General features: G+C 71.6%; 1 protein-coding gene across 1 annotated transcript; it reads left to right on the forward strand.

The window, feature by feature from the left end:
* The first annotated feature begins 694 nt into the window (after positions 1–694).
* On the forward strand, positions 695–11,602 carry CNOT12 (CCR4-NOT transcription complex subunit 12). Its single transcript, XM_087738964.1, is given in 13 exon segments — positions 695–911; positions 1,484–1,626; positions 1,831–2,482; positions 3,263–3,335; positions 4,129–4,495; positions 4,498–5,456; positions 5,973–7,885; positions 8,972–9,302; positions 9,566–9,698; positions 9,801–9,940; positions 10,129–10,295; positions 10,919–10,983; positions 11,303–11,602. Coding segments are annotated over 11 exon segments (4,893 nt in total). The 5' UTR covers positions 695–911; positions 1,484–1,529; the 3' UTR covers positions 10,980–10,983; positions 11,303–11,602.
* Positions 11,603–13,143: the final 1,541 nt, after the last annotated feature.

Genomic DNA, 13,143 nt, shown 5'->3' on the forward strand with positions numbered 1-13,143 from the left:
TCCATGGGGCAGCTGCACCGGAGGGTACCCCCAACCCCGGCGACGGTGCACCACCAGCACCCCAACCGCCGGGCAGCCCCTCTAGCACCCTCTCTATGGTAAGCCCACCCGCGGGCGGGGCGGGGCGCGGCGCCTCTCTAGCCCCTCCTCTCGCTGTTCCGCCTGGCCACGCGGCGCCGGGGCCGCTCTGGCCCGCCGCTCTCGCTGGTCGGCGGGCGGGGGGCGTGGCCAGCGGTGGGTGGGGCGGGCGCCCTCATGAATATGCAGCAGCAGCGGCGGTGGCGGGTGAGCGGGGGTCGCTACGGGGAACCGGGATCCCCCCCCCCCCCACGCCCCGGGCCTCGTTGTGCCCGCCGGGGCCGAAGCCGCGGGAAACCCGCGGCTTCGGCCCCGGCGGGCACAACGGGCCCGGTACCTCCCCCCTTCCCCAAAATCGAGCGGGGGGCTCCGTTGCCACGGCGACGGGGCTAGGCCCCGCTGGTCGAGGCCTACCCACCTACTCGAGCGGGGGCTTCGTTGCCGGGGCAACGGGAGCAGGCCCCGCCGGTGGAGGACTCGGGGGGGGCCCGGGACGGAGCCGCATCCCGGGGCGGGGAGCGGGGCCTCGTCACCGTCCCGGGGCTGCCAAGGGGTTGGGAAAGGGGCCCGATGGCTTCCAGATGTGGGCTGGGGCGGCCGTGACGCCGGTTCCCCCGTGGAGGACGGGGGGGCTCCGGGGGGGGGGTGGGCCCCGGCGGGAGCGAGGCGGGGAGGGGAGGGCAGGGCCGGGCCCGGAGGAGGCACCGAGCGGGTTTTTCCTGTCCCCGCAGCCCCGGTGAGTCACGGGAGCGGCGGCGGCAGCGTGAGACCCGCGGGGACGGCGGATCCCCCCCGGCCCGGCCCGGCCCGGCCATGAGGCTGCCGTGGGGAAGGTGAGCGGGGCGGGGGCCGGCGTGCGGGGAGAGGGCTGATGTGGCTACTGGGGCAAACTGGGCAAACTGGGGCCCGGCCTGCGCTTTGGGGGGGTCGGCGGGGTGACATCTGTGTGTTGGGGCGCTGGGACAGGCTAACGAGGACGGGGCACAGGCGATTACCGGTGCCGGTACAGGTAAATGAGGAGCCGCACGGTGTTTGGGGGGTTCCCAGCGTGCGGAAGCCGGTCCGGGTGAAGGAGGACGGGGTACAGGCGGTTACCGACGTGCGCGAGGGGGTACAGGCAGCGGGGGGGCTGGCGCGGTGTTTGGGGTTACTGCGCCATGCCCGGTTGGCGCGGGCTCCCCGGGGCTGGTGTACAAAGGGTGGTACCGGCGAAGAGAGGGTTGGCGGTGCGATAGGGGTTTGGCACGCCGTCCGGCTGCCGGCGCAGGTGGACGCGAGGGTTTGGTGCAGGGCTGGGAGGCTGGGACCACGGCGCGGCTGGAGGAGCCGCTGGGCCCCGCCGGCCTCGGAGCCCGGGCGAAGGGGCGCTCCCCGAAATGCTTCTCCCTCCTTCCTCTCTCCCCAGGGGCTGACCCGCACCGCCTCCGCTGAGCTCCGGCCCCGGTTTCGCCATGGCCTCCCAGCCGCAGCCCCTGCGCCCCGCCTTGCCCTGCGCCTCTGCCACGGGTGCCGGCGGGGCTGGGCTGGCAGCCGGCAGCCCCGAGAAAGGTCTGTCCCCGCGGAGGTGGGAGAAATGGGGGCCGGGGGGTTTGCCGGCCTGGTCCGTGCTGGGAGAGCCCCCCTGGGGAAGCCAGGCTGGTGCCCGGGGCCTGCTCTCGGCCCGGTGTGCCCTGCTGGCCTTCCCCGGGGCGCCCGGCGGGGCCGCGGTGCTCCTCCAACATGGCGTTTCTTCTCTCCTCCCTTCTCTTGCAGGCAACGCTCGCCCCAAGCCGCCTGTCCGGCCCAAACCCCGGGTGCTGCCCAAGCCGGCTGTGCCCACCAAGCCCTCCCTGCCGCACCCTCTGCCGGGTCTGGGGCCGCGACACCCTCGCCCAGAGCTGCCCTCTGCCGAGAAGATGAACCGGCTGGCGGGGCCCCAGCCCTACGGCGGGGGCAGCTCGGGGGGGCCCCTCAGGCGCCCCTCCTTCACCCTCAAGTCACCCGAGACCCCCAACGGGAAGGGGCTCCCGTCTCCTCTGGTCGCAGCCGCCGAGGACTCGGGTTCGACCCCCGGCGAGGAGGTGCCCCCTGCCCCGCCGACGCCCCCTCGCAAAGGCCCCACTGCCTTCAAGGTGACGCCGGTGCCGGTGGCGTCCAAACCGGAGCGATTTCCTGGCACCACCGTGGAAGAGATCCTGGCCAAAATGGACAGCAGGGAGGGCCCGGGGAGCCCGGACCGGGCCCGGCTCTCACCCTTTTGCCCCGATCCCTCCTCTCGCTTCGGCTCCAAGACCTTTACCGCCTTCCGGAGGCGCCCCAGCGGGGAGGCGGATGGAGCCCCCCCCGGCGAAGCCCGCCAGACCCCCCAGCCCACGGTGGGCGAGCCGGGGACGGGGGATGACGGACACCCGATTGCCGAGATGAGGTGAGGGACCGGGGGCTGGCCTGGGGGGATGAGAGGCTGCGGGAATGGGAATAACGGAGCTGAGGTCCGGTCACCAGCACGAGGCCGGGGTTCCTCCTAAGCCGGCAGCGCCTTGAGCGGCCTCCGTGGGAAGGCCGGGGCAGCCGCACAGCGCCGGGCGGTTTGTTCAGACCGCAGGAACGGGCTGTCCCGGTTGAGGAGCTGCCTCTGTGCCTGTGGCCCCCGGGGGCTGGGAAGCGAGCCAGCTGGCCGTCCCGCTGCCTGGACAGGGGCCGCCCCGAGGCTGGGAATAGCGGGGAGGGGGTCGCTCCCTGGGGAAATGCTCCCTTTTTCCCACCCTTGCTATTTTTTTTCCCGCCGGGCCATGCCAAGGCGGAGGGAGCCGGCAGATCTGCGGCACTCCTGGCTGCGGGATGTCCTGGGTGAGAGCCAGCGCTTGGCCATGCTCCCGAAAGCCGGGCACCTCCGGGAGAGCGAGATGGGGGCTATTTTAAACCCGAGTGTGAGAAACTCGCTCTCCAAAGGACCGAAAACTTTCCGGAAAGGGGATTGTGGCCGGTTGCCTCCCTCCCCTCTGCAGTCAAAGCCTCGCTGAGAGCTGAGTGCCGGTTTTGGGTACGGCTCGCAGTGATTGGGAGGCCTCTTGCAGTTCGCCCGACCCCATCCTCTTGCGGCCAGGGCGGGTGGTTTGGGGCCGGAAGGTGCCTGGGCGGGCGGTGGGAGAGGAGGGCAGAGGCGCACGGGAGGAATTTACCCTCCTTCCCCATTTCTCTCTGCCAGCGGCTCCCCCCCAGCCGGCCCGAGCTGTGCCGGGGACCCCCGCGGACACCGGAGGCCGCCTTCCTCCCCTGACGTGAGTTCTCGCCTCGCCCTCCCGTGCCGCGGCGGCTCCGCTCCTGGGCTCTCTCCTTCGGGGCTCTCCTGTCTCCTCCGGGGCTCCCTCTCTGCGGGGTGCGTGTCTCTCCTTTCTCTTTGGGGCGCCGACCGCCCCTTCCTCCGGGGAAGCCGGGTGCCCCCCGTGCTGGGTGCCCGGGTGCGGGGCCAGGTTATTTTGGAGGGGGTGGCGTGTGCCAGCGCCGCTGCTGAGGCGTGGGCAGGGAGCAGCCGTGAGTCACCAGCCGGGGTTTGGTGACCCGGCAGGTATGCGGCAGGGCAGGCCCTCTCGGGCTCCCTGCCAGCCCCGCTCTCCCCCCGTGCTCGGGGCGGTGACCGGGACACCAGGCCCTGGTGACGCCGGGGTGGCAGCCTGGGCAGCGGTGCCGCTGAGGGGCACTAACCCCGGCGGCGCGGGCAGGGGGTGGGAGGTCTGGGCCGGGGGTGGTTTTGCTTCCTCCTGCTTCGGTTCTTCCTCTCCGTCTGTCTCCGCGCTCGAGGGGGGCAGCAGCGGGGGGCTGAGGGCGCTGCCGGGCCCTGCCCGACGGGGCTCGGAGCGGGGCCGGGGGCCGCTGGGAGCCGCCCGGGCTGAGTCACGGAGGAAGGAGCCTGGTGCTGGCAGGAAGTGTGGGCACCCCCTGCCTCGGGGCTGGGGAGGGGAGGGGGTGCCGGCGGCAGGGACCCTCACCAGAGAGGGGGCTGTGATTTTGGGGTGGGTGACGCCTGGGAGATTCCTCTCGAGTGACATGACACCCCCCTGCCTCTTTCCACAGCTCTCCTCTCTCCAGCTGGGTGCCCCCGGACCCCCTGGCTCCCCCAAGCCCCCAGCCTACCCGGCCCCGGCCCCGGGAGCTCCTTGCCAGCCCGCCGAGCCCTCTGCCTCGGCCCCTGGCTCTCCCGATGCCCCCCCAGAGCTCCCGGCCCCCGGCTCCCCCACGCTGGCCCCCGGCTCCCCCGCTCGGCCTCCAGCCGAGGTCTCAGCTGCCTCCATCCAGGCCCCGGGTGCTCCCTCCGCCGCAGCCGAACCCCGGCTCGGCGTTTCCCGCTCCCCCGGCTCCCCCCACACTCCTGGAGAGGGATCCCCCGATACTGCCAGCCCCCCTGGCACCCCTGAACTGCCCCCCAGAGTCACCTGCCCCCCGGCTCTCCTGAGGCTGCCGCTGAGTACCCAAGCCCCCCCAGCCCACCCCCTGAGCCCCCTGCTATAGCCTCTCGTCCCCCAGGCTCCCCGGAGGGACCCGATGACTCCCCAGTGTCCCCACAGTCCCCTGAGGGTCCTGATTTCAGCCCGCCTCGCCCTTCCCGGGACTCGGGGCTCCGGCGCTCTTCGGAGGGGGTGTTGCAGCCCCCGACGGCGGGGCAGGGCATGGGGGAGCTGGGGGGCTCGCTGAGCGCCCTGCCCCGTCCCGGGGACGCGCTCTCCGAGCCGTCCATGGGCAGCGAGTCTGGCTGGAGCCTTTCCCAGTCCTTTGAGTGGACGTTCCCCTCGCGGGGGGCGCGGTGGCTAGCGTCCCCGCCCCCGTCCCCCATCCGGGAGACAGCCGACTCGGGGCTCTCCGAAGAGGGCGAGTCGGATGGGGAGGATTCGGCCCCCTGCCCCCCGCACTCCCGGAGGGACAGCAGATCCGAAGGGCCCAGCAGATCCGAAGGGCCCAGCCCTGTGGTGGCCAGCAGCCGGGGAGCGGAGGGGGCTCCATGTCCGGGGGGTCCCGTGGCCCAGCGAGAGGCCGAGGGCTCGGCGGAGGAGGAGGAGGAGGAAGGGGAGGCAGAGCAGGAGGCCACCGTGCCCTGCTCCCCTCTCTGCGTGACGGAGCCCGACCAGGACCCAGCTGAGCCCGAGCCCCCTGCCCAGCCCGGCCTCCTCATCGAGGCCGCCCCACCGGATCCGACCCCACCGGATTCGGCCACCGCAGCCGACTCGGCCTGGGTGCCGGCGGGCGACTCGCCTGTAAGCCTGCAGGGCCCCGGCGGGCCGGGCCGGGCCGAAGGATCCTTGAGGGGCCCCGATCCCCACGCCGACCCGGGCTGGCTGACGGAGCTGCTGGCATCGCCCAGGGCCCACACCGCAAGGCACGGCTCTCTGGACGCGGAAGGGCCGGAGGTAAGGGGGCGCGGGGAGCCAGGCGGCTGCGCGGTGGCAAGGGTTAATGCTGGGCCACGGTGTCGGTGTGGCGCTGGGCTCCTCTCCGGCAGGGCTGGGCCTCGCCGGCCGTGTGGAGGCTGAGCGGGAGCGTGCCGTGCCGTCAGGGAGAGCCGGGGTGCGGCCGCTGCTTGCGGGCGCGGGGTGCGCTGGGGAGCCATGGCTGGCGAGTCGGGGACCGTGGCCATCCTCCAGCGGCTGCTGGCCAACCTGGAGCTGTGGGATGAGCTGGGGAGGGCTCGGTGGGCGCCGGGCTGGGAAGGGCCCTGGGCGGGCGTGGCGGCTGTGAGTACCCCGGGGCAGCTGGCAGCTCCCGGCCTGGCAATGGGGGCCCCGCGGGGTGGGGAGGGCAGGCGGCAGGGGACAGGGACCCTGCTTGTGCTGTGCCCCCCAGCCATCCCAGGATGTTTCCCCCTGCTTTTCCTCTCTGCTGCGTGAGCCGGGACTGCAACCCCCTCTAACCCCCTCTTCCCCCAGGACCTGCTCGGCTGGTCGCGGAAGGACCTGTGCAGTGAATTCGGCATCGGCAGACCTCACCAGGCCGGCACCTTCGACTGGACCCGCGAGGCTGTGGCCAGGGAGAGAGACTGGCCTGGTGAGACAGAGCAGGACCGGGAATTCGGGACTAAATCAAGCTGGGAGAGCACCCACAGCGCCAGGGATGGGGACCGGCGGGACGGGCCCTTCGGCACTGCCAGGAGGGACTGGGGCAGCGATTACAAAGGGACGGAGCTGATGGGGGAAATGCGACTGGGCTGCAGCGACTGGTCCAAATCCCACGGCGCAGGGGAGAGCTGCCTGCAGGATCCAGACTTCAGTGCCGGCAAACCCAAGTGGGGCACAGGCTACGGCTTGGACAGCGTGGGCAGCAGGGAGGAGATAGGCTCTGGGAAGGCTGACTGGAGCAGCAGCTACGGCGTGGGACGTGGCCAGCAGCAGGACGAGGAGCCCAGCTCCAGGCAGCCCAGCTGGGCTGGCAGGTATGGCTCCGAGGTCCCAGAGAGCCAGGAGGGAGAGATCACACCTGCGTGGGCTGTTGAGTACGGCACCAGGGATGCAGAGATGAAGGACAGGGAGCTTGCCCCAGACTGGACCAGTAAATACAGCAGCAGGGATGCTGAGACCAAGGACAAGGATTTTACGCTGGGCTGGGCTGGCAGATCCAGCACTGGGGACACTGGGAGCCCAGAGAAGGAGGTCAGCCCCAGCAGGCCGGCCTGGGACAGCAAATACAGCAGCAGGGACATGGAGAGCCAGGACCGGGAGTTCAGCCCCAGCAGACCAGCTTGGACTGGCGAGTACAGCACCCGAGACATGGAGAGCCAGGACCGGGAGTTCAGCCCCAGCAGGCCGGCCTGGGATAGCGAGTACCGCAGCAGGGACATGGAGAGCCAGGACCGGGAGTTCAGCCCCAGCAGAGCAGCCTGGGATGAGCCCAGCACCAGGGATGTGGAGGCCCGGGACGGGGAGCTCAAAGCCAGCAGGCCGGCCTGGGCCAGCGAGTACAGCAGCAGAGAGATGGAGACCCAGGACAGCGGGTTCGGACCCAGCAGACCAGCCTGGGATGACGAATACAGCAGCCGGGACGTGGAGACCCGGGACAGCAGGTTCACACCCAGCAGACCAGCCTGGGACGATGAGAGGGACGTGGAGACCCAGGACACGGAGTTCAGCCCCAGCAGACCAAGCTGGGCCAGCGAGTACAGCTCTACGAACACTGAAAGGGAAGACAAAGAGTTTAGTCCTGGCCGGCTGAGCTGGGCTGGTGAGCGCAGCATCGGCCAAACCGAGCTGGTCGACGCTTTTGGTGTCGGGAAGGACGACGTGCCTGGCTCCCGTGTCCCCGATCCCCTGGCCCAGGAGCCCGGCTGGGGCAGCACCGACCGGCAGGAGCGCGGTGCCACCGACAGCAGGGACTGGGCTGAAGAGCTCGGAGGAGCTGAGCGCCACAACCAGTTTGGCATCATTGGGACAGAGCGGGTGCCAGATCCCTCCAGCGCCGGAGCGTCGTCAGACGGCTCGATGTCCTGGGCTGGCGGAATGAGGTCGGGGGGCCTGCAGGAGCCCCTGGGAGACTGGCACAGGGACCTCTCCTTCAGCAGCTCGGACGCCACCAGCTGCGTGGGCACTGGTGATGCCGGCGGGGTTGGACTGAGCCAGACGGCCTGGGATCAGGGCCTGGGCAGCTCTGCCCAGCCCCACGAGGCCGGGGTGGAAGAGCCAGGCTGGAGCCGGGACCTCGATGCAGCCGGCTGGGGCGTGGAGCTGCACGACGCTGAGGCCAAGCGCCGGGAGTGGGCTAGCGCATTTGGCGCCCGCTGCGCGGCCCGGAGTCGGGACGTCGGTGCCGAGGAGCAGAGCCTGGGAGATGACGCCAGCTCGGCGGACGGGTAAGGAAGGCGCTGGTGGTGGCAGCGTGGCTCCGGGGAGGGATCCGTCCCCCTCGGGTGCCCACACCGTCCTGCGGTGGGGACTTCTGACACCATGGGCCTCGTGCTGGCGTCCTACCGTGCCTCACTCATAGCTGAGGGACCTGCTCCGGCCCTGGGCTGCCAGAGCTCCTCTTCCCCAGCCTCCACATTTCCGCCGTAGCCTCTGGCCCTGCAACTGGAGCGGGAACTTTTCAAGGGACTGGGTTTCAACTTGTCCCGGCAGGATCTGCCGTCTTGAGCTGATCCAGGGGGGGATGATGCCTTTGGGGCTTCTTGTGCCAGTCTCCCTCTGACATGGGGAGCCGCGTGCCAAGTTTGGGGGGTGCTGGTGTTCCCTTGGCTCCCCGAAAAAGCAGCAGAATTAGTGCCCTTACTGCTTCGCCAGGATGTGGGAACTCTGATTTTGGCCAACTGACGGAGCTGGGGATTCCCAAAATGATAAATTCCCTCAAGCTGCCTGAAACCAGGGATCCTCGGAGGAGGGACGAGAGAGCCGCAGGGGCCTCGGAAAGGCCCCTCCCTGGCTGACCTGTGCGGGGCAGCGGGGAGCCCCCAGCCCCTGCCCCGGGGCTCTGCAGTTTCCTGCTGCCAGCACCTTCCCGCACCCTGGGTGGCCCCGATCCTCCTCCTCCTGCCCCTTGGGGCCCCTTGGTCACCTGGTGTCCCCCTGGCCACCTCCTGGGGGCTGGTGGCCATACTGGGGCTCTGACCCCTTTCTCTGCCCCAAGGGGAGAGTTGGCCTGAGTCCCCTATGAGTCTGGCAGCCTCCTTGCCCTCCCCAGACCCCAAATTCTGCCTCAGCCTTTGGGAAGGGGCTTTGGGGGAACTTCCCAGAGGTGCCACCCCTTTGGTGTGACATCCTGGGAGAGGGGGAAGAGTCCTGGACACCTGGGTGCTGTCCTGACTTCACGGGAGCAGCGTTTGGCCCTCCCCGTGCCTCAGTTTCCCCTGGAGGCTGACAGAGGCAAGGTTTGGGGCAGGGGGAGGGCTTGTGTTAGCTGGAGCTGGAGGAACTCTGGGGTCTTGTCTTGTCTCCCTGAGCAGAAGCACCCATCTCTCGGACCCCAGCCCGCCGATGGGCGATGCTCCAGCTGACCCCCTGGCTGCAGAGTGCCGCCGGGGCGAGCCGCCCAGCCCCACCGAGGAGGAGAGGGACCTCCCTGAGCCGGCCGCTGCGCCACGGAGCCCCAGGGCCTCCCCTCTGCTGCTGGAGGCTGCCGGCGGGACCCTGCCAGACACGGAGAGCGAAGAAGCCCCCTCAGACCACCCGGATGGGAAGAGACCACCAAGCTGGGAGGAGAAGAGGCTCTTCCCGGGCACCTCTCAGCCCGAGGGACCCACGGACCACGCTGCGGAGGAATTCACCTTCCTGGAGGTGAGCGGGGCCGGGGCAGCTTCCAGCCCCCTCGTACGGCCCCGGGGGTGCCCGGCCGTCACAGACGCTTCTCTGGGGGCCCTGTTCCTGTCCTCCTCTGGGGCTGGGGGCTTCGCTTCTGGCCCTCGCCTCCCCCGAGGGGCAGGCTGTGGATTCGGGGCCCCCTGTGCTGTTGTGGGGGTCCGTGGGCACGCTGGATGGGTGGGGTGGGGGTCCCGGGGCTCCCCGGTGCTGGGCAGTGACCTGTCCCCGTGGCTCTGCAGGACACGGAGGTCCTGGACAGCAGCGTGTACCGCAGCAAGGCCAACCTGGGCCGCAAGCGCAGGCACCGGGCACCGGCCCTCCGCCCCGGGGCTGCCTCGGAAGGGGAGAGCTGGATGTTCCGAGACTCCACAGGTGAGAGCCCGTGGGACGGTGACAACTGGAGAGGGACCGCAGGGCCGTCTGTCCGCGGCAGAGGTGTCTCATGGTGACGCTGTCCCTGTGTCCTACCCGTAGAGCCCTGCCCAGCCCGCCCAGCAGCGTCCTCTGACGAGGAGGTGGCAGAAGAACCCAAGAGCCGGAGGGTGCGAGCGTCCCCGTCGAGCAAGGGGGTCAAGGTGCCGCTCTTCCCCGGCCTCAACACGTCCGCCCTCAAGGTGGGGCCCGCTGGGACCCTGGGCCAGTGGGGCGACGCCTCCCGGCCAGCTGGAAGGGAGGGTTTAACAAGGGAGGGGAAACTGAGGCAGGTTGGGACCGGGGGTTGGCCACCGGCCGACAGTGTGGGGAGGGATGGGGAGGGGGCAGAGCACCGTGCGCCAGCCTGACTTCCCTCCTCTGCCCCCAGGCCAAGCTGAGGGGCCGAAACCGCTCGGCCGAGGAGGGGGCGCTGCTGGGGGACAGCAAGGGAACCCCCCCCAAGGACCCCCATGTGCAGCGCTCCAAGTCCTGCAAGATCCCGGGCTTGAGCGGGAAGCCCCTGGCGCTGCCCCCCAAGCCGGAGAAGTCCTCAGGGTGAGTGCTGGGGGCGCGGGACCCTCGTGGGCGAGGGCTGTGCCTCGGGGGTGGGAGAGGGGGGCCTGGGGGGCACGCGTGCAGGTTTGGGGACAGCCGAGGCCGACGCTGCGGGCACGGGGAGGCGCTGGGGGGCTGTGACCCGGCTCGGTGCCCCATCCAGGGCTTGAAGCGGTCCTGAGGGTGGGTTTTTCCGGAGGCATGAGGATGTTGGGGGTGCTTTAAAGGGATGTTGAGGGGTGCTGGGGCTCTCTGGGCTGGGCCCTCTGGCGTTCGCAGGCAGCAGGAGGCCGGGCTGGGCCCTTGCCCGGCTGGAGCTGGGCGCGGGGGGAGGCTTTGCTGGGCCCAGCTTTCCCAGGGCCCGTTGCCTGGAGAGCAGGGCTGCTCCACCCTAAACACTGCTTGGGACCGAGCCCTTAAAGCCCCAGCCGGCGCGGCAGCTCCCTGCCTGCCCTCCCTGCCTGCCCTCCCTGCCTGCCTCTGCCCGCCGAATCCCCCGGGAGTGGAGATCGGCCGGGGGTCCCTCTTGGCGGGTGCCCCAGGGGGTCGGTCTGGGTGCCGGGGCTGGTTTTGGGGGTGTTTTTGGGACGTGTGCTGACCGACGCTATGCCAACGCCTCCCAGGTCCGACGCCTCCCCCCCCCACTGGCTGCAAGCGCTCAAGCTGAAAAAGAAGAAGCCTTGAGCGGGTGAGTGCGGGAGCTGGGGGGACGCGGGCGACGGACCCCGGCCCCCAGCGCCCGGGGCAGGGCGTAGCTGGGGCCTCCCCTCCCCGCAGGGACTGCGTGTCCCAGGGGGCTGGAGGGGGACGTCAGGCAGAGGTGGCTGGGTGCGGGCCCCGCGGCAGCGGGCAGGGTGGCCCCGGCGGGAGCATGTCCCTGTGTCCCCAGGCCAGGAGGGGCAGCACCCTCCTGCCTGCCCCGGCCGCGGGACCCCCGGCCTGGGTCCCCCCTGGGGCTGGGGCTCCTCGCGGGGTCCTCACCCCTCTCCCCGCCGTGTCTCTTCCAGGCTCGCTCTCCTGCCAGCGCGTCCCCGAGGCTGACGGCCGCTGTCCCCAGGATCAGGCCTGCCCCCTCCCGCGGCGGGGGACACACACACACCTATGCACTTTGTACGATGCTCGCAGGGCCCCCGTCCCCCCCGACCCCCGCGTTCCCCTTCCCCTCGGTGCCCTCTCCCCGGGGCTGGGATGGGCGGTGAGCCCCTCCCTCCCCCTCGCCCCTGCTCTCGCGTCGCCCTCCGGACAACGAGCAACAGGTCGGGCCGGTGGTGCCGCTCCGACGGGACAATAAAACGTGGTTGGTTGGCTCGGGGGTCCCCGCTCTTCTCTCAGCCCTGGCCCTGGACCTCCCCTGGCCGGGGGTGGCCATGGGGGCCGGTGGCCCTGGGGACGCCCGGGCGGGGACTGCCACCAGGAGGAGCTCCCTGCCCGCACGCTGCCTGCAGCTCTGCCTGCAGCTGGGGCTGGGGGCCCCCATCTGGGCCTGCTGGGGTGCAGGGCACCCCGGGTGCTGCCGGGCTGGGGGGCAGAAGCGCCCCCCACGCCCCCACCCCGGCAGCCCGCGGGCGCCGGCAGAGGGGCAGCGTGCGCAGCCGGGCACCCACGTGCCCAGCGTGGGCGTGCTGCCACGCGCAGCGATGGCGGACCCCCTTGCGCGGCCCACGCGGGCGCCCACCCGCCCCACTGGTGCCGCGCCTGCACTCCCACCCACGGCGCCGGGCCCCGGGCCTGCCCGCAGCCCCCCACACCCAGCGTCCCCCTGCAGAGGCAGCCCCTCGCACGTGGCTGAGCGCGGGCCTGTGCGCATGCCTCTGCCCACCCGCGCAAACCGGCCCTGCACACCCACCCCAGACCAAACGGAGCCATCCTGCCTGCTCCCTGCCTGCTCCCTGCCTGCTCCCTGGCCGCCCACTTGCTGGGGTGGCGGGTGCTGGGTGCCAGGGTCACCCTGAGGATGAGCGGGGGCCACCCCGGCGCCAAACCTTACATCGCGCTGCGCGGCCCGACCTCGGCCTCCTGCCGAAGCGAAGCTGGTGAAGGGAGCGGAGCCCGGCACGGCGGCGGCTGCGGTGCGACCGCGAGGGCTGTGGAGGAAGGGGGATCCCCGTCCCCGCGGCCGGGCTGGGGCTCAGGCCTCCAAAGCGGAAGCGCTGCCGGCGGGCGCCGCGCCTCCCTCCCGCCTCGGCATTCGGCCGGGCCGGAGAGCCGAGCTGCCGCCGCGGCTGCTCTTTGGGCCCCTCCCCTCCGCGGCCTGGCTGTGCCCCCGGGATGGGGACCCCAAGGCTGGGTTTTCCCGGCAGAGCCTAACGGAAAGAGGGAGATCCAGAGGGAGCGAGGCAGCCGAGGAGCTGGTGCTTCCCTGCGAGGATGTGAGTAAGCCCAGCCGGCTGCAGAGGAAGCCGCCGAATCCCACCTCGCGGCAAAGCCGCACGCTGCCCTTCCTGGCAAGGGGTGCCCGGGCAGCGCCGGGAGCTCGGCCCCGCGTCCCGACCCCGGCGGGGGCTCCTGGCCCGCCAGGCCCGGCAGGCTGCGCGGGGACCAGGGGACGCGGTGGGGACGGCCACTGCTCCCGGGAGATGGCCGCTGTCCCCGTCCCCGGTGGGGCAGCCCCGCCACGCGCCGCGGGGTGGGCTTTGTGCCGAGCCCGGCACGTGTCACGCGGATCCAAGCCAAGGAACTCGGTGGACACTTGACGGGCTCAACTGTTCCCTGGCAAAGCGTCGCGCCAGGAGCTGCTCGGAGGCTCCTGCTGGGCCCCGGCCCTTGGCTTCACCCGGGAGCTCCCGCGCAGTCTCAGCCTCGTCCCTCCGAGCGCGTCCCACGGGCACTGCTCCCTCCGGGCCGTCCT

Source organism: Nipponia nippon, unplaced genomic scaffold, assembly GCF_047370975.1.
Source record: "Nipponia nippon isolate SJK-2023a ecotype South Korea unplaced genomic scaffold, ASM4737097v1 scaffold_10, whole genome shotgun sequence".
In the NCBI taxonomy this organism is placed as follows: Eukaryota; Metazoa; Chordata; class Aves; order Pelecaniformes; family Threskiornithidae; genus Nipponia; species Nipponia nippon.